The 25,197-nt window shown below is 34.5% G+C and overlaps 2 protein-coding genes across 13 annotated transcripts in view; both read right to left on the bottom strand.

Moving 5' to 3' along the window:
* The window catches only part of LOC111044880 (guanine nucleotide-binding protein G(q) subunit alpha), a 73,653-nt gene extending 63,817 nt beyond the window's left edge, over positions 1-9,836 (bottom strand). For 2 of the 11 annotated variants that reach the window (XM_039434401.1, XM_039434403.1), the window contains exon 1: positions 7,840-8,876. In XM_039434401.1, the coding sequence (XP_039290335.1) occupies positions 7,840-7,957 (118 nt within the window). In that variant the 5' untranslated portion in view covers positions 7,958-8,876. Of the gene's footprint in view, positions 1-7,839; positions 8,877-9,567 lie in introns of those variants that run through there. The other 9 variants (XM_039434404.1, XM_022330126.2, XM_022330130.2 and 6 more) reach the window with 8 other exon arrangements.
* Positions 9,837-10,777: 941 nt separating this feature from the next.
* Positions 10,778-25,197, bottom strand: part of LOC111044878 (leucine zipper transcription factor-like protein 1) — a 30,262-nt gene continuing 15,842 nt past the window's right edge. The window contains exons 4-7 of one of the 2 annotated variants that reach the window (XM_022330123.2): positions 24,596-24,776; positions 22,881-23,021; positions 12,500-12,625; positions 10,778-11,563 (exon numbers count right to left, since the gene is read on the bottom strand). In XM_022330123.2, coding sequence (XP_022185815.1) covers positions 11,411-11,563; positions 12,500-12,625; positions 22,881-23,021; positions 24,596-24,776 — 601 coding nt within the window. In that variant the 3' untranslated portion in view covers positions 10,778-11,410. The remainder of the gene's footprint in view (positions 11,564-12,499; positions 12,626-22,880; positions 23,022-24,595; positions 24,777-25,197) is intronic. The other variant, XM_039434398.1, reaches the window with a different exon arrangement.

Raw genomic sequence — 25,197 nt, 5'->3', positions numbered from 1 at the left:
CAGGTCTCAGGTAAAACGTGTCATCATTTCATTTGATTTGTTCTAGCGAATGCGACTGACTGCTTGCTCTATCTATATCTATAGTAATGCACTCTCGCCTTGAAACCGGTCTTAGGCACTGATAAGAGAATTCAGTGCCACATACACTTGGTTGAAAATGGAGTCTTGAAGTAACTTTGGCTTCAAATTTCGACTCTAGAAAATTTAGAGTATTCTAATCGTAGAATAAATATTGGAAACAAAGTGCAGGGTAACAATTTTCTTGAATCTGATGCACTGAACCGGTGCGAATTATAAAAGAATTGAAATAACGAGTAAACTAAGTAAGGAGTAAGTGTATAAAAGTGAGAAATACGTAAGTAATTACAAAATTACTAGATAAAATGCGTTGGGAAACATAATAAACAAGAAACTATACATATTTATGAAAAATGTGTTTTCAATTCCATAATTAAATCAATATTTCATAATATTATGCTGGAAGTATTTTATAATATTGCAACATTGCAAAGAAGTCATTCGACAATTTCATAGTGAACATAATAATGATTAACCAAACAAGCATAATTACGGGGATTCGTTCTCATCATATAACACTTAAACGTCGAAAAATAAAAACTACGAAACTCTCAGAAAGACTTGCAAAAAATACATGATTCTTGATTCGCTGAACATTATTGGTATGAACATACTGTGAGGGATGAGGGTTGAAAAATGCTGTTACTTTAATGAGACTAATGAAGATCGAAATGGCAGTGAAATTTTAAATAGATTTCACCGAATATGGACTCAAAACAAATAGGTTTAAAGGAGTTGACACATTTATTGGAAACTACCACAACATCATGTCCCGAAGGCTCAAGGTGGGGTGTTTAAAAAATAAAAAAATTGACATGTAAAGAAGAAGAGTTGGAACATGTTGTAAACTCATAATCAACTAAGAAATTTCTAACTTTCTTTTATTATTTGGACTTTTCAGTGATATAAATTCCAAGTACAAAGTTAGATACTGTAGTACAAGAAGTAAACATGACATTTGACATTTTTATTAGTCTAATTCAGAAGTCAGAACTACTACATCTATACAAGGAGATACCACTAAAACATCATTTAAAAATCACATCAACCACCAATTACAGGGAATATTGCAATGGTTAATCGAAAATGTCATTAATATGTCTAAGGTTAGAAGGACATACAAGCAGTTTATATATATTTGATTGCCAGGTATTCCACTCTAATTGCATAATTCTAGTGATTGTTTGAAATTGTGTTCAGTTATGAACGGTAAGTAACTTACATAACACGTTGAGCGGTTAAGAAGACATTGCAGAAGAGTATATATTTCATCAGGTAATGCTAGATAAGATGTGGCTCATACAGCCAAGGTTTGATAAGCCATTAAAAGTATCCTCATAAGTGAGAGGATCGCCAATATTGAACTCTTAAAAACACATCGTCTTCAGAAGCTGTATGTGGTTTTCCAATTCTAATGAATATTATTTCCTTTTAGATACTCAGACTTTGTTTTTTATTTTTATTGTAATCTAGTTTGAAAAGACTAATGAGCATTTTTCTCTAATAATAATAATAATAGAAACTCAGAAAATATTTACATTTTTCCAAGATAATGCATAGAACTATTTATTTATTATAAGTATACTAATTTACATTACGATTGTGTTTTCATCCAATTGAAAAGAACCATATAGCCTATATAATATAAATTATATAGTGGATACTATTCAACAAAGTTAACCATATAATTGTGATTTTAGTAACACCATATATACGAAAACCTGGACAACAGAACTTGGAAAGTGGTTTAGGAGGATGACAAAAATTATTCGTTGGGATGGAAACAAATACTACGGAAATTCTTACCTCGGCTGAAGGCAGAGCTATCCTTATCACTTATTGCTGATTGGAGGTAATGTGCTGGAGTAGGTTTTAAGGATTAAGGTGCAATCACAAGTTTTCCCTGAGAATGATACCTACATAAGCACTGGGCTTGTGCGTGGGTAATGGGACATGAGAGCGATGATGGTAATAGATGAGTGGACCCACAATTATTTTGGATGGGATCCGAACCACCGGGAGTGATTTAACAGCCCATCAACCAATGTCAGTATTATGTCGAATCTTTCTTTCAATGTAAATGTCTGATCAAATTAGAATATGGTATACTAACTGACCTATCAAACTTTACCGTGATATTTCTATTTAGTGACAAAATACGGCAATGAACTAGCAAATTTTCGGGCATGAGAGATTAAACCAATTGGAGGAAGACGTCCCAGAACAACGTTCGAAAAAATATGTAGGAGCACTAGAAGCTGCTAGAGGAAACACCCTCCAAAAAATGCGAAGAGAATGGCAGGGGATAGAGGTGAGTGGAGGCGCTGGGCCGAGGAATCATCAAACTACCCTACCCTGTGAGGCAGAAGAGTAACTGAGAAAGAAGAACAAGATACTCGGACATTATTATTTTAAATGTTTTTAATTTTTAAACATAAATCTCTTTGCATAGGATCGATCCCAAAATTAAAACCATCACCAAGAATTTTCTATATCTGAAAAATGTATGAAATTCTCAATGCAATGCTTGACTATTTATAAATAGTACGGTCGGCGTGAGAACCGAAACCAGTTTGTATGGGCAGAAAGGCGAAACTTATTGGATCATGCATGTAACTTCTTGCAGCTTCTCTACTTAGTACGTTACTACATAATGTAGTGAAAGTAAGAAATTAATCACAAATATTGTCAAGATAGCTCCCTAAAACCACACATTTAATACAAGTAGCTCATTTTCAGTGCAATGCAACTGGGTAGCAAATACAAATGTTTTCTAATAGAATGAAACCTAAGGATTACTTTGAACTTTGATTTACAATCAATTTAATTACATTCTAGTAGATAAAGAGAAATGCTGATTATTTTTTTGACCAATCTATTAAGTTATGATTAACCTCTTCTCAATTTATTAGTTATTAACTATGGCACTTGACAGACAACTATCAATATATTAAATGAATCAAGCTGTTAAAAGCGATCACTTGTTCTCTGCAAAGACTAAACTACAGAAAGGTTTGATCTTGAAGTTTCATTGTACTGCTTTTGGAAAGTGAGAGAGCAGTAAGATCAAGCACCTTCATCCTTTTCTGCAGCATTTTGCTGCGGTCTATCAACACAAAAGCAATCACCACTATTTGCGCCAAGTTTTTTTGCAATTGCATTCTACAAGTTTCGACCACACACACCGTCAGATTCCCAATTAGAATCTCCCAATCTTCATCTTAAAATTATTCCCAACACATTGCATGATAATTAATACACAAAAAATATAATAGGATTCAACTATAATTTTTATTATTACGGCTGCATTTATCTGAATTACCACAGATACACTACACTGTGAAAATGAACTCTGTCTGGCTCACATTCTCAACCCGTTCTCAGTACTTGGAAAAGGAAACTATCTGATACCAAATGATATTATTATCAATATGAAAGGAAACAAATGGCATAGTAAATCTAGGAGTCCACCGTCAAAAAGTATGAATGAATCGGGGAAAATGAGTGGGAAACGTTGAAATTTGATAAAATCAATCAAATATGAATATTTTTCCAATTGCCTTGTGTGCATTATTTCGTGGTTTCCGTTGCAAAATAAAATTACGCATTTCCTAATAAAATATGAGGATAATTTTCAATCTCAATTTTATGTTTTTCTAGCAGACTAATCCTCAATGAGAATGGTTTAGAGTTTTTGAAAATTAAATTCAGCTGCTAAGATGTTTTTTGTATTGTATACCAAAGTCTTATACTTTATTATCCTTGAGCTAATACTAAGTGAACATAATAAAATAAAAATTATCTGTGATCTGTAATAGCATAGCCACCTATGGTATTAATTAGATGGTGATCACACCATCGTCAGGTTATAAAAATGAATGTTTACTAGTAGTTAAACGTAAACTGGTAGTTACGTTACAATTTGTATTCTTGTTTTTTTAAATTTTATCAATTGTTAAATAAATGTTATTTTAAATAACAAAACTATTAGTAAACTTTTATTTTTATAACCTGACGATGGTGTGATCACCTACACTAGTAGTTTCGTTAAAAATTTGTATTCTTGTTTATTAAAAATTTTATCAATTTTAAAGGGAACTATAATTATTCTATTTTAAAAATACAATAAAGTAGCCCTGAATTCATACATTTTATTTATGGTTATTTATGTCCAACGAATCTCGAAAACGTCTCTAACGATTTTAACGAAATTTGGAACATAGTAGGTTTATGATATGAAAATTCGATTGCACTAGGTCTCATCCCTGGGAAAACTCGCTGAAGGATATAAGGGTAATTCATCCTTGGAAAAACAGATGATAATTTCGTCGTCTGTTGATAACAGACGATGCGTGTGCCTATGTGGGAGATCAGCTGTGTAATCAATCAGCTAGAAATTTTAATAGACTCGATCAAAATAATTTGATTTGTTGACATGACATGGTATATCATAATATTCAAAGTTAATAATTATTTCACAGTTTTAAGTGATTAGTGAGTGTTATTTTGTTATTCAATTTGCTTTGTAATCAATCTAAATTAAAACTTTTCTGTTTTCAAATATTTGTACTGAAAATTGGACCTGAATTCAAGTGTATGGGGCATGCCCTACTTTTGGGATCATTTATAGTGTATAAATCAAAATTCGGGGAAGAAACAGTTTTTGTCTGTGCCTGTTAGTCCTTCCCCAATCATTTTGAAGAATTGTGTTCTGTTTATCAATAAATAACGAGCGAAGCTCGGTTCCCCGATATTCCTTCCTATTATATTGAGCGAGCAATTTCTGCATATATTTTTATATTTGGTTATTTATATTTATTTATGGTTATTTATGTCCAACGGATCTCGAAAACGGCTCTAACGATTTTCACGAAATTTGGAACATAGTAGGATTATGATATAAAAATTCGATTGCACTAGGTTTCATCCCTGGGAAAACTCGCTGAAGGACATGAAAAGGATAATTCATCCTTGGAAAAACAGATGATAATTTCGTAGTCTGTCGATAACAGAAGATGCGTGTGCCTGTGTGGGAGACCAGCTGTGTAATCAATCAGCTTACCGTATCTCGCGAGAAATCTAGAAATTTCAATAGACTCGATCAAAATAATCTGATTTGTTGACATGACATGGCATATCATAATATTCAAAGTTAATTATTATTTTACTGTTTTAATTGATTAGTGAGTGATATTTTGTTATTCAATTTGGTTTGTAAATCTAAATTAGAACTTTTCTGTTTTTAAATATTTGGACTGAAAATTGGTCCTGTGTATAGAACATAACCTACTTTTTGGACCATTAAAGCTGCGTTTATACAAAAGTTATTAACAAAATGTTAATAACTTAATCTTAATAGGTTCTATTAGATTGAACGGAACTTCACAAACACATATGCTCATCATGTGTATGATAAGTTATGTTCAATCTTATAGAATCTATAAGGGTTAAGTTATCATCATTTTGTTATCAAGGTTGGTGTAAACGCAGCTTTATAGTGTATAAATCAAAATTCGGGGAAGAAACAGTTTTGGGCTGTGCCTGTTAGTCCTTCCCCAATGATTTTAAAGAATTGTGTTCTGTTTATCAATAAATAAATAACAAGCTAAGCTCGGTGCCCCGATATTTGATGTAATATTAACAGCTGTTCATTCTTGTTAAAAATAATAAATTGTTTTTTATTAAGCAAGAAATAATATTTTTCAATAATTTCATAATGAATTTTCATAATTAAGATGAAATAGTTTGTTGATTAATTATTAATTCTACATTGTTAAACGACGATCTGGCAACAGAGCAGAGAGAAAGAGATAGCGCTATCCGCTTTGTTGAATGATAGACAAGGATAGCAATACCATTGCTAATCAAACACTGCCATTATAACGTGGACCTCACTTTATAGACGTTTTCGGTATACAAAATGCACTTTTGGGTATGTAGGCCTACTGTACTTTTGGATCAGAGACATTTGATTGCACATTGCACCAATCAAGTGAACTTGCAAGGTTGGAAATATTATAAAATGGACCAACAGGTAAAAGGAAGGGAGAGGACAATAAATGCACATGCTTCAAGGAAGATGGGTATAGCTCACTACTGAATTTTATTCAAAACGGATCTATCCTACAAGTATGAACCCAAATACTGTTTCAAAATCGCAATACTATTTTATGAGGGAAAGTTTTGTAATGAATAATTATCACCAAAAGTTATACGATTTTCATCAAAAAATGGCAATTATTCAATATTATAATAGCCTACCTACATTTAACTTATTTATTATTTATAGGTAATATTATTATATTTGACCTTTATCAAATCTTATACCTATCAGGTTCTTCTGTTTTATAAATATAATGGGATATAGTTGATTTGGTAATTAGCAGATTAGCACATGCATATAAAACTAAAACAACAATTTAACTGGTTCGTGGCATTCAACTTAAGTGCCGGTTGCACAAAAGCCGGTTAAATTTTAACCTTGATTAATTTCACGAGAACCAATCAGACAAGGCCTTTTCATAAGACGGCTTCTCTGATTGGTTTTCATGGAATTAATCAAGATTAAAATTTAACCGGTTTTCGTGCAACCGGCACACAGGGTAGGTAATTTTTAATGAATCAGCTGAAGTTAATGCTCCAACTTTTTGACTGAATACAACCCGAAGACCTAACAAAATGGGAAAACACTTAAGGGATGGAATTATAACAAAAATCCTGAAATTACTGGTTTCAGGCTATAAATGATATCAGTAGAAATTTTGTTGTCTTGTTGAGTATAACTTGTTAACACATAACAAGTAGCCGGTACAACGTACGAACATTTTCAGTGAAATCTAGATATTTCGATATTTAGTAGTGCTGCCTACGGTACCTACAATAGTGGAAACGTGCCATTTAGAATAGGCTATATTTTTTCATATGGTTAATTAAACGAAGGCTTTCGAAGTTCTATTCAATTACAATTTTGTATTAGGCCTACATCTTATATCTTCCAAAATACTCGTTGATTTTAATGCTTAAGAAGCGTTTTTATCAAACCAATTTGCTAGATATTGGTAGCAATTACAGAAAAACAATAACCCCATGCAAGTGAAGAAATAAACCTTTAACAATCAATGCGAAACTTGTACAAGTTTTAGCCAACAGTTCTCTCCATAGTACTTTCTTATCAATACTAACCTAACTTATCTAGAAAGCTGATCAATCAACAGTCAACATTTCTTGTTTGAGCATGAATGCATGTTAAAACAAATAAGTTGGAAGGATTTCAATTATAGGTACTCAATTGTAAGTTTAGAAGATATCAGAAGAATTAGAATGAGAAAAAAGATTTTTGCCGTATCAGTATGATACATGACATCGTAGTTTGTTTGAAAGCTAAATTTTACTTTTTGCTGACATTATTTAGATCCAACTACACCTCTTGCAGTAGAAAGAATATTGTTCTTTGATCTCTTACTATCAAGTACTTTCATTAAAATAGGATTTGTGAGCAAATGGAATGTAAAGTGCACGGCATAGCCACTCGGCTCTCATGCATACCTAGCCTTATCAATCTGTTATCAGTAATTATAATTCAGTCAGAAGTGATGGTTAAGTGATTGTTTGAAGAATTTCTAATGTTTCTGAGTAAACTATAAGATTAAATGTAAAATTTGGTTAGGTTGCAACTGGAAACAAAGAGAAAAGTGATACATTGATTGAGATCAGTACGGTATTATCTGAAAATTTATATACTTGAAAATTTAAGTGACTTACCCAATAACAGAAGTTTGAGCTCTCTTCTCGCATCTCGCTTATCCCTCCGTAGCTGCCTTTCTATTTCTTGATTAATTCTTTTTTGCTCCTTTGCCTCTTCAGATAGGCAACACGCCATGTTTTGCCTGGGCTACTCCGGAGGGGTCGCTCAGCCAATATTATCTGAAGCGAGCCGTTTTGGAGTGGTTGTAAGAACTTTTTCCACTCTTTACACAGCGTTCACTCCTAAGAAGGAATGAACATGGATTAAAAATTGTTTTTCACACGATTAACACCCGCACACACATTCACGCTACACACACTAATCGAACCCGTGATAGGGATCACTACTACACAAGTTCTCGCTGACACTGGGTGTGGTAGCCAACAGACGACGCAATTAGGCTATGCTCTGACCCTATCGAACAGCAAAGTTTTACTACCGGAAATTCAGACCTATGCTAGAAACCCCTGAACAACGACTCCCTCAATCCTATTAAATTAATTCAATTTGAGAAGCCAATCATTTTTACTCTCACGTGTAAAATAACAAGATTAAACACGACAAATAGTTCCGAGGTGGGATGAATGTGGGATCGGTCTTATCGAGTCGATTTTATCACTGCACACGAATCAGTTTACGCACAACATACACTGAAACGATCGGTTATCGTCTGACAACTTTCCATTAACACACAATACCAATTAATCCATTTATGAGCTGAAAAACAATTATTTAACATGAGAAGACACAGCAGACGCCTTCTGTCAAGATGGCGTCTTTTATTAACTTAATCCCTTAATTCCGTATACTGAAAACAGAATACGGCGAGTCGTGGCGGACTACATTCAAATTATCGGTTTCGCCGGTCACCCCGGATTCTTTACCATTATACACCTTTGGATAGAAAAATATGAATTTATCTCGAATAATGAACGACAGATTTGTCTAAAATAACGAAAATCACCCACCAAAAATATTGTTATAACTAAAACCGTCAAATATTGTTGCAGATAACTGAAAGACCTCGCCCACTTCCTGCAAAGTGTTCATAATAACGCCTAGAGAGAGCAGCACCGTACGAGCAACAAAAGGAGCGCAAATTTAAATCGTATTGTTGTGGGTCAAGTTAAAATTGTTTAGAAACTTGAAAACTTTGGTAATATGAATAAAAGACAAAACTTTAAATTAGCTTTTATAAAAGCTGTTTTATATGTTATGACTATCTGCTATTGTAATAGAAATTGTGCTATTAGTCTTTTATTTTTATTTTAAATGGTTTTTTCTCAAAAATGCATTATTTTCATGTCAAAGGCCAACATTATTTTCATAATACAGACCAACCTAATAATATCGTAGTAACCTAAAAACATTCTCAATTCACATGTTTACTAAAACTTTACTATACAGTACGTATTCATTCAGTGAGGAGTGCCAGTATTATTTTAATTAGATGTTTTTAGTGTATAAGGGACTGACTAAATGAATTAGAACTGCAATTCAATGACCAGGCTATTTGATTTGCATTTTTTATTCATTTACCCGTATAAAAAATATAAAACATGACTAAGGTCCAGACCATTATTAAGCGTTTTTCACGATTTTTTAGTCGGCAGGGAAGAAAGCTCTCTTTCAGATTGGCGCCTGAAAAAATGCTTAATATGATCTGGCCCTAAGTCATGTTTAATATTTTCTGATTCGGGTAAATAAATATAAAATGCAAATCAAATAGCCTTATAAGAACTTACCAATCTTATGATCCACTTCATGTTACTGGGAAGAAAGTTCTGGCGTCAATAATTCCTTTCAAGTAAATAATAATAATACTAAGCTGATCACTGATTAAGTGAACAGCTCAAAATATTTGAAGCAAGTACTTACTCAAAAACGTAATTTATACATGAGAAATTTAATCACAAACCAAATAAGAACGTTTCAGTTTTACTGAACTTTTCCCAATGAACGGCTTAAAAAAGCGACTTGTCGCTACGGAATGAAACAGCTTTTCTAAGTCTTCATGAGCAAGGCCAGTTCGGGAAGAGCATTGAAATCAAATTATACAGGTAATATTGCCGTTTGTTTGAACGAATTAGATTCAACTTTTAGAATCACCTTCATTAGGGAATGTATTTAGGTCAAGTTCAATAAAGGTATAATATATTTAAAAAATATATTAGCAATAGCGTTCAAGTTGTGGAACTGTTATATAGCAAGATAAATGTGAAGAAATAATAAAAGTGATGGATTATTAGAAGGCCTAGTTGTACGCAAAAAATCATATAAAACTGTAGATGTATGCAACGAACAATTTTATGGACGAGCTGTCTTTAGGATAATTTATTAGATCTTAGGGAGTAAATATATCTTATTTCAAAATATTAATTATTAACTGTACTCTTCCAACTCGTGGAAATGCACATTTTATATAGAATTATTATGATTTCATTCAATTTAGGTAGGCACTTTTTTATTACATTACAATAGTGAACTATTAGATTATTAGATGAGCTGAAGTCATGCAAGAATTGCCATAAAATAGAGTTGCTCAAGAAATTCATTGGTCATAGAACATCCACAAGAGTAACACACAATAAAAATACAATGGCCTCGAGAACACTTGAAAGCACTCCAGTCAGTGAAAAACTTAATGAATTACCGCACAGCTATTTTACTGCATGTAAGAATATTGTGAAACTCACAACTGTTTATAGCACAGTTACACAGTTCATGATGGATTAAGAGACACAGTTGAGTTACATCGGTAATTTTTGTACTCTACCCACAAAACATACAAGTTTATCAACAATAAACAAATAAATAGCTTTCAAGTTTTCAATAAATGATGTCTCAAAACCTACAAATTGTTCCACTGGATAATAAGATCATGGCAACATAGTTCGATATTAGTTTTGAGTACAACAGTCGAGCATCAGGTACTATTTAAATGAATCAAGAATATTGTCTTTGAAAATATAATTATTTATTAGAATAAACATGGTAAAGAACACAATCAAACTGTAACACTAAGATCCATAATAAATTCGTTGATAAGCACGTGCATATAATTTGATAACGATTAACACACAAATATTGAAGTGAGTTTTCAGGGCATTGACAAAGCTCTGAGCTTTGGCAAAGTAAGAAGAATTATTAAATGATAATAATTTATGCTAACTATGATATTGAACAATGACCACTCAACATACAATAAATTACTCAGAAAATTTAAAAGGGGATGGATAGTACTGGATAGCAGATAGTACTATAAACCAGAGTTGAAAGGTAAATTAGAGTGCTAGTTTACAGTGATGGATTGTTAACTGAATTGTTTGTAAAAATTGATGGTTGTAGTTTGGAAACATACTAGGAAATTCATAGTAGCCTATCTGGACACTTCAAAGGAGTAACTTCCAGGGCTCCCAAGAATACAAATATTCAATTGAAATGTTTCAATCAAAATCAACAGAATAAATTGATTTTTACACAACACCATAAATACGAGTATAATATCTAAACAAAGTGATTCATGGGTTAACATCAAATAAATTTCTATCAGAGGTAAACTTTTAAAAGTGTTTGCAATAAATACGTTCAATCATTCTGTTCCTCTTCATTGCCAAGGTCCAAGTTTGGTTCATATTCTAATAATCTTCTTCTCATAGTTTTCACTAGATCGTTTTTCTTGGCAATCATCTTTTTCATATTACTGTAAGCGGTTGTTTGGTTGAATTTCCTTTCCAGCTCCTGAAAACGGAAGAATGGGAAATGATAATACGAGTCAATAGAGAAATAGAAAACACCAACACTTAATACTATCAACTATTTCATCTAATACCCCGCATCAACTACATCATTTAATACCCCGGCGATATGGTTCAAATTAATTATATTTAAATTAATTTATTGGTTCAATTCATGTTGAGTAAAGTCCACATAAATCCATAAGTGGAGTCCAATCTCAATAAATTACATATCGAGAATACAAAATATCAAATACTTATGTATTTCATTAATATATAATTGGCAATTGCAATTAAATTAAAAATAAAACTTATGTATTTCATGAATATGTATCTGGCGAGTGCAATTAAATATTCTGAGAAACTCATCAATCAATCAATTATCATAAAAATCGAACTTAGCCTAATGACCATACGAAGGATTTACACTGATTTGATTCATTTCTTATAGCTGCGTTAACGCTCTCTTGCATTGAAATGCTAGCAATGCAAAAGCGAACAACGCAAAAATGAAAATTTTAAATCAGAGAGATAGACTGATTCCGAATTAATTAATTGTTAGCTTGTGCAAAAAATATATATAAATTCAATGATTTACTAAGCCAAAATATATAAGCATGTCTCAATACAAAAAAAATGTTGTTTAGTAGTGTAACAAACATCTGTTAAGGAATCAATGTCGTAAAACTTTTGGGATTGTTGCACTTCAAAAAATCAAAGCCTTTGCTGACTGAAAATGATAAGGAGTAATCATCTAAATAACCAGGATATGATAGAGAACCAAGAGCATGAGATCACGATTACTATCTTGAATCGATTACCATATATTAATGTCTAGAAATGAGAAGAAAATAAGGTTGAAAATTTTAAACTCCGATTGCCGGTTGTTGGTCTTTATATATAAGAATTGATATTATTTTGAATATATTGAATACATTACCTGCTCAGCTAGTTGTAACTGCGATTGAACGCACAACACTTGCTGACGCATGCTATCAAGTTCTGTGCTCAACTGCTCACTCAATACAGCCTCATATTCCCCAAGAATACGCTCAGAATCAACGCTCTATTCAAACAACACAAATATCAATATTAGTTGCATTAAGTTGATTGGTTCAAAAAAAAAACATTATTTTATTTGTCTTACAATTTTCATTCAATTTACATTCAACTGAATTTCATCATAGAGAAACAATAGCATAAATAGATATCCCATGGTATAGGGCGTTTATGTCGCAAGTTTCACTGTTATCCCAAGCAGATAGTTCACGTAGTTCTTTCCCGTGAAGCTTTATGACGCTGGTAGTCTTTAATATTGTGCCGTTCATACACTCTTACCCGGTCAAAACAGTAAATATCGACAATAATCGACAGTAATCGGCTTCAGATAACAATAAAAGTTGCGACATAAACTCCCTATACCATGGGATATCTACTTACGCTATTTTTTCTCCATGATTTCATCTTAACTAAAACAAAAAACATATCAACACATATATGCAATCAAAACTACTAAGATACCTACGAAATCTTAAATAGAATAAAAATATTCATTTTAGAATTGAATTTAGAATAGAATAGGATTTATTGTTTCTCATAAACAACAGTGCAATATTACAAGAAAAAAACGAAACAAAGATATTAAGTTATTAGCCAAATTTATCAAATGCTATGGCTCAAAAATATAACAATGTAAGAATACAAAGAAATATTTCTCATTTAAACATCGCCATATGCAGTCACAATAATATAAACAAAAGTCATTAGCCACATTTTCCAGCTAATTAATGCTAAAAAAAGCTAATATTAAAAATTCATATTTCTTTTAAATGACGAAACAATACATAATGTAATATACATATGTAATGTACTGTATGGTACAAGAAACAATAATGTGTGGTACCCCTGTAATGAAAATTGTGTTGGGGTTACCAAACTTGATTTTAACAAAAAATAAGAGTGAGTCAAGCCCGATACTCACTTACACTTGATCAGAAACAAATTTCCTTTTAAAAAAAGAAACAGAAAATAAATCTTGAAAAAATAAAAACATCAAGTGCCATTAGCCCAATGACCTAATCCAATTCTCAATATTAACTATGCTCATCAAAAATTGCCTGATATATTTTTCCAATAAAGGTTTTGACCTCAAATTTTCCTCAGTTGGATTAATCTTACTCCACATTTTTGGAGCTAAGTATTCAAATGATTTTTATATGCCTCTGTGTATGGTCTTGGTATCACAGTTGTCTGGGTATTTCGTAATCTTTGAGAATATATATTAATATAACTCACTGAATTACCACTTCTCAAATAGAAAGCCCTCATAACACGAAATACATATAGATGTCTTAAAGGAAACACAAGCAGTTGAGAAAAAAGGGGTTGAGCATGTTCTCGACTTCCTTTGAACAGCATTACTCTAACTAACTTCTTTTGTGTAATAAACAGTGGTTTCACAGATGAATAATAAATACCTCCCCACAATGTAAGCCCATACTGCAATTCAGAGTTTACTTTGAACTTTATTTTTCAAAAAACATTACAAACAAAGAAAACGAAAAACAATAAGGGAACTTACATATTGCATTAGCAAGTTGATGCTAAATGTAGCTATATATTTATAGTTTATTAATAAGAAAGTAACATTGCTGTTAGAATAATTATAATGTCTATTATAAATAATTACGAGTAATATTTGAGGGAAAATGATACCTGCATAGGTTTAAAACCTGTGGGCAGGTACCTAGGTTATTAAAAAAAGATCAAACAAAGACACAAAGAAAATTACAAACGAGTTGATAATTGTAACTAACGTAGGTAGGTACCTAAAAAAATAAAAGTGGAAACTTTCCAGAGATGAGGTGAAAGAGATTATAATCATAAAGAAGAAAGCAAGATTATAAATAAAACAAGCATTAGACTAATTGAACAACAAAGTTCGCATAGCTATTCAATAGTTATGCTTATATGGAACCTAATGGTTTTGCAATTACCAACGATGACAATAATTATATTTAATTACATTACGGGACTACTATGATACTATGAACAAGTTAACTAAAAAAAGGAGAAATGGAAAGGAGTACTACGAAACTAAACTAACAGAACAAACAAAATAATTGATGATAAGTTACTGAAGCAATCAAATTGGTGCAAACTGTTTTTAATCGTAAGCAAGTAGCTCAAGATCTTTTGATTCAAAACTAGGAAGACTATTGAAATAGGAGTTCACTAAGATTATATTCAAGTATATATTTATCTAAATTTTTCCTTTTTCCGATATTCATATTAATAATCAGGAAGTCTCGAGGAAGACTGTTCATCAATTTATTTGATACATAGATGAATTGTCGACGACATACATCAAGCACGGTCCGATCATTATCGTAGATTATGCTAGAAGGTCTTAAGTGGTATATGGGCTCACGCAGGTTGAAATTATTCTTATTTTTCAATATAAAGTGAAGAAGGCTTTTGGTGTACAACTGTCTCAGCGTTAAAACATTGAAATCAATAAAAAGATCGTTAGTAGGGTATCGTCTAGGTTTGGATGAAATAGCTAATGCATAGCATTACTAATGAATTTACTAATGCATAGTAAATGGTTTTTAGCACAGATAGTGGACACAGATAGCGCAAAAAATAGAATTTTCTAACCAAATATAGAACTTCATTCTTTACTATATCTATGTGAATTTTCCTATTCAAATTCTCATCAACTAAATTTCTACGATTCGAATGCACTCATGACACACAGTACTTGGAATTTCTTTTTCAAACAATCCCCACATTTATAATAAAGAGTAAATGGCATTTTAACTGTCCCTCTATAACTAAACAAAACATATCTAGTTTTTATACTTAGAGGTAAATGATTCAGATCAAACCAATATTTCAAAATATTCAAATCATTCTGCATTTTACCTTCCAAAATTTGAGGGTGATCCGCAGAGTAAATCAATGCAGTGTCATCTGCAAAAGCAGTGACACTCCCACTGAACCCACCCTTACAAAGATCATTAATATATCCAAGGAACAATATAGGCCCCAATACTGATACTTGGGGGACCCCATATCTGATTGCTAACGAATGACTCGTATTATTTGCAATACAGACACACTGCGTCCTATTGGTAAGATAACTTTAAAACCATTGGAACGGAGTTCCACGAATACCAGAAATCCAAAGCTTTTTTAATAGGATTTTATGATCGACACAATCAAAAGCTTTGGTAATATATATAAACAAACCTGCAACATTACAATAATTACGATTCAATCCATTATTTAGTTGAGATTATTTCGTGGAGTTAACAATGCATCCTCAGTGCATTTCCCTTCTGTAAACCCAAACTGATTCTTACTAAAAAATTTGAACTTGCTGTAGAAAGAAAGTAATCTACGCTTGACAACCTTTTCAATTATCTTGGACATAACTGGAAGAAGTGATATGGGCCTGTAATTACCGGGAGATTTTGGATCTCCATTTTTGAAAATTGGGACAATCACTGCACTCTTCAACTTGTCAGGAAATACTCCACTGCGCATACTCAAATGTATAATGTAAGTAAGAGAATCAATAATAATGGGACATATATGTTTAATTAACTCTACTGACCAACCATCAATACCGGGAGATTTTTTTATTTTTTAATGACGAAATTATAGAAATCAATCAGTGAGGAGCAATTTGGATTTATGCCAGGAAGAGGAACAACAGATGCAATATTTGCTCACCGGCAGCTGGTGGAGAAGGCAAGAGAGCTAAGGTCTCAGCTGCACATGGCATTTGTTGACCTGGAAAAATCCTATGACAGGGTGCCCAAGAGATTTGGCGAAGTATGAGAGGAAAAGGTGTGCCAGAGAAGTATGTTAGATTGGTGCAGGAGATGTACAAGGGAGCCGTCACTCGAGTGAGAACCAGTGTGGGAAGGACCCAAGAGTTTCCTGTGAAAGTTGGCCTTCACCAGGGTTCAGCACTTAGCTCATATCTGTTTAATCTGCTCATGGATGTCGTGGGTGCTGCAGTCAAGAGGCCAGCACCATGGTGCATGCTATTTGCAGATGACATCGTGCTCTGTGAACCTACCAAAGATCAGTTGGAAGAAAGGCTGGAAAGCTGGAGGAAGACTTTGGAGGAAAGGGGACTGAAAATTAGCCGATCAAAAACAGAGTACATGGTATTGGGAGACAATGATGGGCTACCCTTACAGCTTGAAGGAAACCAACTCAAACCAGTTGCAAGTTTTAAGTACCTGGGTTCAAGTGTACAGAGAGATGGAGGGCTTGATGTAAAAATACAGCATAGAATAAATTGTGGATGAATGAACTGGAGAAAAATGAGTGGTGTTCTTTGTGATAAGAGAGTGAATTGTCAAATGAAGGGAAAAGTGTATAGATCAGTGAGGCCAGCTATGCTGTATGGAACAGAAACATGGCCCATTTCAAAGAAACAGGAACGAAAGATGGAAGTGACTGAGATGAGAATGTTAAGATGGATGTGTGGGGTTACAAGGAGAGATAAAATAAGAAATGAATTGATCAGAGGCACTGTAAAAGTTGGACCACTGGGAAAGAAAATGCAGGAGACAAGGATGAGGTGGTTTGGACATGTACAGCGACGGGAGGAGGATTATGTTGGACGAAGAGTGCAGGATTTGGTTTTGGATGGTGTGAGAGGACGAGGTAGACCTGGGATGAGGTGGGGAGATAAAATAGCGGCTGACTTGCGAGAGAGTGGTTGGAGGAGAGAGGAAGCATTGGATAGGGCTTTGCGGCGAGGCAGACTAAGAGGAAGGAATGCCGACCCCATTTTAAATGGGATAAGGCACAGCCAGAAGAAGAAGAAGAAGAAGAATGACGAAATTATAGAATTGATTTCTTCGGTGTCAGTTGGATATAAAAACATGGACTGTAATTGACAAGTGACTGGAAAGCATTGCTTACTTACTTACTCAGCGTATGGCAGCACACACAACACATTTATAATCACAAAATTCTAAAAAAAGAAAACAATAGAAAATTCATAGGTATATAAAACGAATGAAAATATCTTAGTCACTTTTGACCTGGAAATTAGAGGCATGCTTCCAGGGTATTTAAGTAGGCTATTGATGCTGGTTTAGCCACCAGGAAATCTCCATGTGCACCCGTGTATGCTGATCTGGGGCACTCCTCCACTATGTGTCTCACAGTCTGGACTGCTCCACACTCACAGAAAGGGGAGTCAGCCTTCCCCCACTTATGCATCAGATAGGCACATCTACCATGATGAGTTCGTACCCTATTCAATGCCGACCATGTTTTACGAGGCAAATCGAAGCCTGGTGGCCTTTTGGCTACAAATGGGATGTCAATGTTCTGCTTCGCTGACCACGCTTGTTGCTAGGCCTCAGTTAAACGGAAACCTGAATCTAAGGCTGTAATTGCCGTCCTAACCGGTGGCTTACGAGATTGCAGACGGCTCTAATTGGCATCTTGTATATCCTCATGTATTGGCAGGCTTCGATTTTCCTGTATCTTCTTGTACTCTCTAGTGAGGGCATTCATGTGTCGAAGATTTAGGGGTGGGATGTGACTCAACACCGGGAGCCATTCCACAGGGGTAGATTTCAGAACACCACCTATCATTCTCATTGAGTTATTTAGCTGAACATCAACCCTATGAACATGAGAGCTATTCATCCAGACTGGAGCACAGTACTCATCAGCTGAAAAGACAAGGCTTAGGGCTGTAGAGCGTAATGTAGATGCTGAAGCTCCCCATGATTTTCCGCAAAGTTTTTGCATAATATTGTTTCGGGTTTTTAGTTTTTCTGCTTACTTTGTTAGGTGCTCTTTGAATGAACGTGTCCTATCAAGTATCACGCCCAAATATTTTGGAGCCTTACTGTGTTTAAGGCTTCTATTTTCGAATTGAATTCTTAGCTCTCTGTTAGCTTCTCTATTGTTCAGGTGGAAGCATGAAACTTCTGTTTTGTTGGCATTTGGTTGGAGACGCCATCTTCGAAAGTACCTACCCATCTCTCTCAAGTCATCTGTAAGAATTTTCTCTGACTCTTCAAATGATTTACACTGTGTTGATAATACCCAGTCATCAGCATAGCCATGTTTTCAAGACAAGGTTTCTGGCATGTCGTCAGCAATATACAGACTGAACAAGAGAGGGGCAAGAACTGAGCCCTGAGGCAGACCATTCTCAAGTTTTCTTTGTGAGCTTATATCAGATCCAATGATGACTTTGAAAGTTCTATCACTCAGCATATTATTCACAAGACAAGCTGTTATTTTACACTTGATCACTTTTAGGAGCTTATACCTTCTCTCCAAACAGCGTCATAAGCTGCTGATAGATCGATAAAGGCAGCAGATGTTTTCAGTTTCTTCTGGAAACCAGCTTCAATGCATGTTGTAAGTGATAAAACATGAGCTGAGCCAACTTAAGAGACAGGCAACAGAGAGTGAATACAGCTGGTGCTTTTCTCCCTTTCACCCCAGAAGAAATTGCATCAGCTCTTAAGCATGTAGCTTCTGGAAAAGCACCAGGATTTGATAGTATAAACCCAGAATTTCTAGTTAAATGTGGAAAATATGATCAACACAGCTCCTGTCTGGTCTGAGCCCAGCCTGCTCAACAGGTATGATTTCAAATATTTTCTGGCATACTCTATTGTAGATTAGCCTCTCCAGTAGTTTATACACCACCGATAGTAATGCAATTGATCTATAGTTTTTTGCTGAGTTTGCTGGTTTTCCTGGTTTCAAAATTGCTATAATCTTTGACTGCCTCAGCTCTTTGGGTACATTGCCAGTTTTCACATCAGTGAAAAATTTAGCCAGCCATACCTTTGCATATTTTCCACATTTAACTAGAAATTCTGGGTTTATACTATCAAATCCTGTTGATTTTCCAGAAGCTACATGCTTAAGAGTTGATGCAATTTCTTCTGGGGTGAAAGGGAGACTGTATTCACTCTCTGTTGCCTGTCTCTTAAGTTGGCTCAGCTCATGTTTTATTTTGGTCGAGTGTTCTCTCTCCACTTGTGCTCTGGATGTTTCCACTATGTGAGATGCTATTGTGTTTGCAGAGACACCTGCTTTTTGTCTTTCCATGGGTGCTCCACTGCCCAATTTCCTTAGAAGAGCCCATGCTTGTCGACTTGAGGTTTGGAAGTTCATGTTCTCAACCACATTCATCCATTTCTGTTTTCTTGCCTCATCAAGACTATGAAGGAGCTCATCTGCTACCTCTTGCTCACCTGTCTCCAAGAAGGTTTGATAAAGTTCATCACTATTCTGGGACCAGCCTGGAATATATTCTCTGCGATATCCTCTTGGGATGCACTTGTTAGCTGTACTAATGACTGCCCCAACAAATCATTTATAATTTTTACTTAGAGGAGGTTTCCAACCCAGGCATTTATCAAGTTCTTTTGAGTACCTTTCCCAGTCAGCTTTTTAGAAGTTCCATCTTGGATGTGGTGTGGAAGTCACAAGTGGGACCTGGTGACCTATTTCTATGAGAACTGGACGATGCTGACTGTGTGGAAAGTCAGAGAGAACTCGTCTGGTGATTGGAAGTGGTTGGCCCTTGTTATCACATGAGGAAAAGCATAGATCTGGATTGTATTCCTGCCTCCAAGCTGCAGATTTAAATGTGAACCGATCTTTTGCATCAAACACAAGATTAAGATTTCCACTTTCAGCCCATTCCACCACAGCTTCACCATTTGCATTGCAGTCCCTATACTTCCACTGTTCATGGTGACTATTGAAATCCCCTAAATAAACTGCAGGGTGAGGCTGAATTGGGATCACTGCAGTTGGCCATGGGGTGTTAGGTGGTTTGTAGATGTTTGTCACTGTGATATTTCCTATCTTGACTACAACAGCATAGATGTCATTGTCTGTTGAGGTGGAGATTAGGGTGGCATTGTCTATATTGCATCTCACATAGGTTGCAACTCCATATACATTATGATAAGTAGCACCAAGTAGGTCATAGCCAGGTATAGTACCTCTTCTTTTCAGCTTTCTTGAAAGATTTCTTGTCTGGTAGTCCTTAAAAGGACTTTTGAGTTTGAAATTGGTATGTGATTTCAAATTTGTAGTGTTGTGTTGTGTTTGGTCAGGAGAACTAAAGTTTGTCTGACCGCCAGCAAGTGCTAGTCCATTTAGCATTATCCAAGGTGCACCGTGTGGGGACGAACTGGCGTTACACATACTTTTTGCAGTGAATTCATTTTATTGATGCATCATTGCTAACATCCAACAAATACCAAAACCCTCAAATTATGGACATCCCAATGGCAGCTGTTATTGCCAGTCCACTATGGCGTGGGTATTCACCCATTAATAGAAACAATTTTTGAAAAGAAAGAAAGAGGTATTGGTCAGGGAAAACCAGATAGGATAGAGAAAGGATGTAGTGCGTGATCAGTAAGCATGCCACCCACCAACTACGCACTCAAGAGAATGGCACAAAGCTAAGTCAGTGGAAAGGTGCCATTCTAGAAATTGAAAGCTCCAGAGCATAAAGAAGAAGAAGAGGGGTGGGGAGCAAGGTCTCTGGAGAGGCTGTCTGCAGCAGCACTAGGCTACTGGGCGGTGGGATCGCCAACCCCTATGCCAACAAAGCATTGCTGATAAGTATCTGTTGTCTGACTCAAACTATTGCCAGCTCTCAGCTTTCCAACCACATTAATATAATAAGAATTGAGTATATTTGCAACTTCATGTGGGTCTGTTGTAATATTTACTTGGTTGTCATCACAGTATAAGGAAATTTCAGAATTGTTTTACCTACACCAGTAAGGTCATCGATTATTTTCCATTGGGCTGAGGAGTTGTTTTTATTGATTTCAAATAAATCATTATAATAATTTTCTTTCCTCAACTTTAAATAAGCTTGCAATTTTGAATTGAACCTAGTATAATTTCTTTTAAAGTTTTCATTATTCGGATATTTCAACGTTTTTTTAAACAATAGTCTTCTCTTTTCAATACGTTTTATGAAATGCACATTCATCCATGGTAACAGTTTATACCTTTTCGATATCCGTTTTTCATGAGTACATTGCATTAGAGCTACGTTAATAATATCACAAAAAGTATCATAAGCTAGATTAACATCAGATTGATTTAAAACAGAGCTGAAATTGCTATTTCCAAGTATTTCAAGTAATGTGACATAATCTACGTTCTTTATAGTTTTATCACCTCGATCTTCTCTACTGACTTCTGTTTGCTCTATTGAACAAAAAATTGCTGAATGATCTGTAATACTGAAATAAACTTTACCAGCAACACATTTTAAATTATCTCTACTTCTAAAAAAAGCATGATCTATACATGGTTTTGAAAAACGAGTTACTCTTGTTGGTGTGTGTGTTTATGTAGCTTTCTAGACCACAGCTTGCAATAAAGAAAGATAATCGAAATTAGAAGCGTTTATTCAAGATCGCAAATATTCAAATCACCGACTAGCAATAAATTTCTATTGTTAATATTGTCTAGAATATCTTGTAACTCGTTAATGAAAGAAGAAATTGAATACTTATGTAAAGGGTAAATGGCTAATATTGATATGGAAAACTCTTCAAAAATAAAATTCTGATGAACTATATTTGAGACAATATTTTTGATCACAGGCATTGTAATAAAATGGATCTCAATGACAAAGAATTAAGAAAGATTATTTTTGATTGGACTTAAATTCTATTGTCAATACCATCTATTGTCAAAGTTGAATGGTATTAAAAGTGCAAACCGACAAGATTGCATAATTAGTCATATTGTGATTTGAGTTATTTTTGTTTGATTCATCCAATAAATAAATATAATATTGACTAGTTACAGTAATAGGAGAGGATATTTCAACATTCTGGCTACAAGACAATGATCAAGAATCCGAGGAGGTCAATATAATTTCAACATCAGAAGTTGGTTTCTGAAATATTGATCTACAGCAACATAGGCTCGAAAAATCAACTGCACCGCAATCTAGGCTGGATCACACATCCTGCCAAGAAGACTCAAGTCATGCAAGTACATAGGGTACCTACCCACACAGATGCAACATGACAAGACCAGACCTACTGAACCGTAGCCGAGCTTATTGAAGAACATACTACATTTCAAAATCGGAGGACATGATTAAGAGAATCCTTAATTGAGTTCACCTTCCAACAATCATGACGATTTCCTGATCCATAGACCGTCACGAAGATACCGCAATTGAAAAGCGTTTTTAAAATGGTGTACAGTATTAAAAGTAAGTAATAAAACAATAGAATAAAAAGTATTACAAAAATATTCACCTCATTGATAGGAGGACGGTTCTCATTGGCTTCAATCCTCTTCAACAAGTCGTCTATTCGTTCTTTCAACTGGTCCAGAGATTTATCTTTCTCCAGCATATCTTTCAACATATTATTCTTCTCATTACATAGTTCGGAGATCTGGAAACAGAAACATTAATCTTATACTGTATTCAGAAACAAATTTGAAACTAATTCTACTTCCTATATATTTGACAAATGAGATCAGTTCAACTTGTGAGAAAAGTGAAGTTTCAATGTTGAAAATGAGGATTTAATCAATCTATGAATGAAATCGGTATATACGCTACAGGAGATTGACAGGCTTTAGTTGTTGGCGTAGTCCCTGAAATAAATCTATGAATATGGGCTATAATCTTGGAAGTCTGCTTCGATCCAACCAGGCCTATCACAATCAAACAAAACGTTTATAGAATAAAGACAGTGTCTACCGGCTGATTACAAATGATTTCTGACACACAAATGTAAGAGCACAAATTTTTCAAGCTAAGAAAGTTTCCAACGACTCTAAATCTTTAGAAATAGTTTGAATTCATATTTATTCAATCATTCGACGTGTAAAATGTAACAGCTCTTGCTTTACATAGTAAAAATGCAAATGTCCGAACATGAACCTCCAAACTTTTATTTTAAATCTCCCTTCCAATTCTTCAATTATTGACTTTCATTGGTAGAAAACAGTATTTGTCTAAAAGTATCTGGAGTTACACTGGTGTTCTGTCTTTAAAATTATGCAGTTTCAAATAAAATATAATCTAATGCTAAATGTGAAATTATTGTACGGCAATTGATTCAATATAGTAGTTGATACAACGGTTAATCTTTGAAGCACGAGTTGGATGTAAGTCAAGACACTAGCAAGCGAGTGACTTAAAACATCTCACAAACTTAAGACTACTCAAGCAAAGTATCACATATTCACATTGCTGACTTGTTGTTAGGTTAGAAATCAACCAGCTCGTTATGGTAGAAAGATTGAATCAAACATGAGGTGAAAAACTACTTGGCGAGAGTGAAGCCATAATTTGGAAACTTGACGAATTGAAAACTTGACAATTTTAAAACTTAACGAGTTCAAAAGATGACAAACTGGAAACTTGCCGTACTGAAAACTCTAAGTACTGAAACCTTCAAGTACTGAAAAACTAGAGGAACTGAACATTTTACAAACTGAATATTTGATGAATTGAGAACTGAACTGAAAACTAGACGCACTAAAAACTTGACGAACTGAAAACTCATCAAAAAATTACTAACGTACTAAAAAATTGAGGAACTGAAAATATTGAATTAACTGAATACTAGATGAATTGAAAACTGAAGAACTAAAAACTGACGAACTAAAAACTTGATAAAATGAAATCTTGACATACTGAGAACCTGTAGAAATGAAACCAGCATCAGAAACCGTAATTTAATGTTGATGCCGCCAGCATCTGAAACCGTCTTATAATGTTAAAGTCGTTGCATAATGTGTTCACTTTCCAGCATAGTTTTGGAAAACCACTGCGAAAAGAGCCCTGTAGTCGTTGATTGTGATGCTGCATCTACATATTGGCCCAATGAAGGCCAAAGAAGGATTGGTTTAACACAGCTGGCCTTCATTGGGCTTTAGTTAAATTGCAGGCTAGGCCGGTTTACTGTGCCAATGTATACATTTTAACATGGTGGTGTATTGGGGTACCGAGACCGACCCGTGCTTCAGCTTGCTTGACAATCTGATCGAGCCGCTCATTCTCCTGCTGCAGCCGACCCACTTCGATCCTCATCAGCGCCACCGCTCCCTCTGTGTTGTCCACAGGCTCCAGCCTTTTGCGCTCCTGATGTCCGCCCAGGTCCACCACTTCCATCTGCTTCACACATTCCAGCAGTTCCCTGCAAATACAATTATAATAGTTATTTTTGTTACAAGTGCGCAAACTGACAATTTGCTGCATCGTGCATTTACGCACGAGCCGTAGTCGAGTTTATTAGAGTTTCTTGAGTGTAACAAAATAATTATCATACTCTCATTAATAGTACATCATATATTTTATCCATTCATCAATTACTTCATTGTTCAATATGATTTTGTTCATCTATTAATTTTTTCCTATCTATCTTGCAACAGTTTAATTTAACATCTTGAGAGACTATCAAGATGAGTCTCATAAATGAAATCAAGGTCTATAGAAAGAGGTCGAGACACCAATGTTACTTATGGAGCTATTTTGGCGGCAAATTTCAAAATCTATTCTAAACTCTATATTAAACCAGATATATTCAATAATACCATTCTGAAATGCAACTTTTGGTA

Source organism: Nilaparvata lugens, chromosome 8 (genome assembly GCF_014356525.2).
Source record: "Nilaparvata lugens isolate BPH chromosome 8, ASM1435652v1, whole genome shotgun sequence".
In the NCBI taxonomy this organism is placed as follows: Eukaryota; Metazoa; Arthropoda; class Insecta; order Hemiptera; family Delphacidae; genus Nilaparvata; species Nilaparvata lugens.
This window is presented reverse-complemented; position numbering and strand designations above follow the sequence as displayed.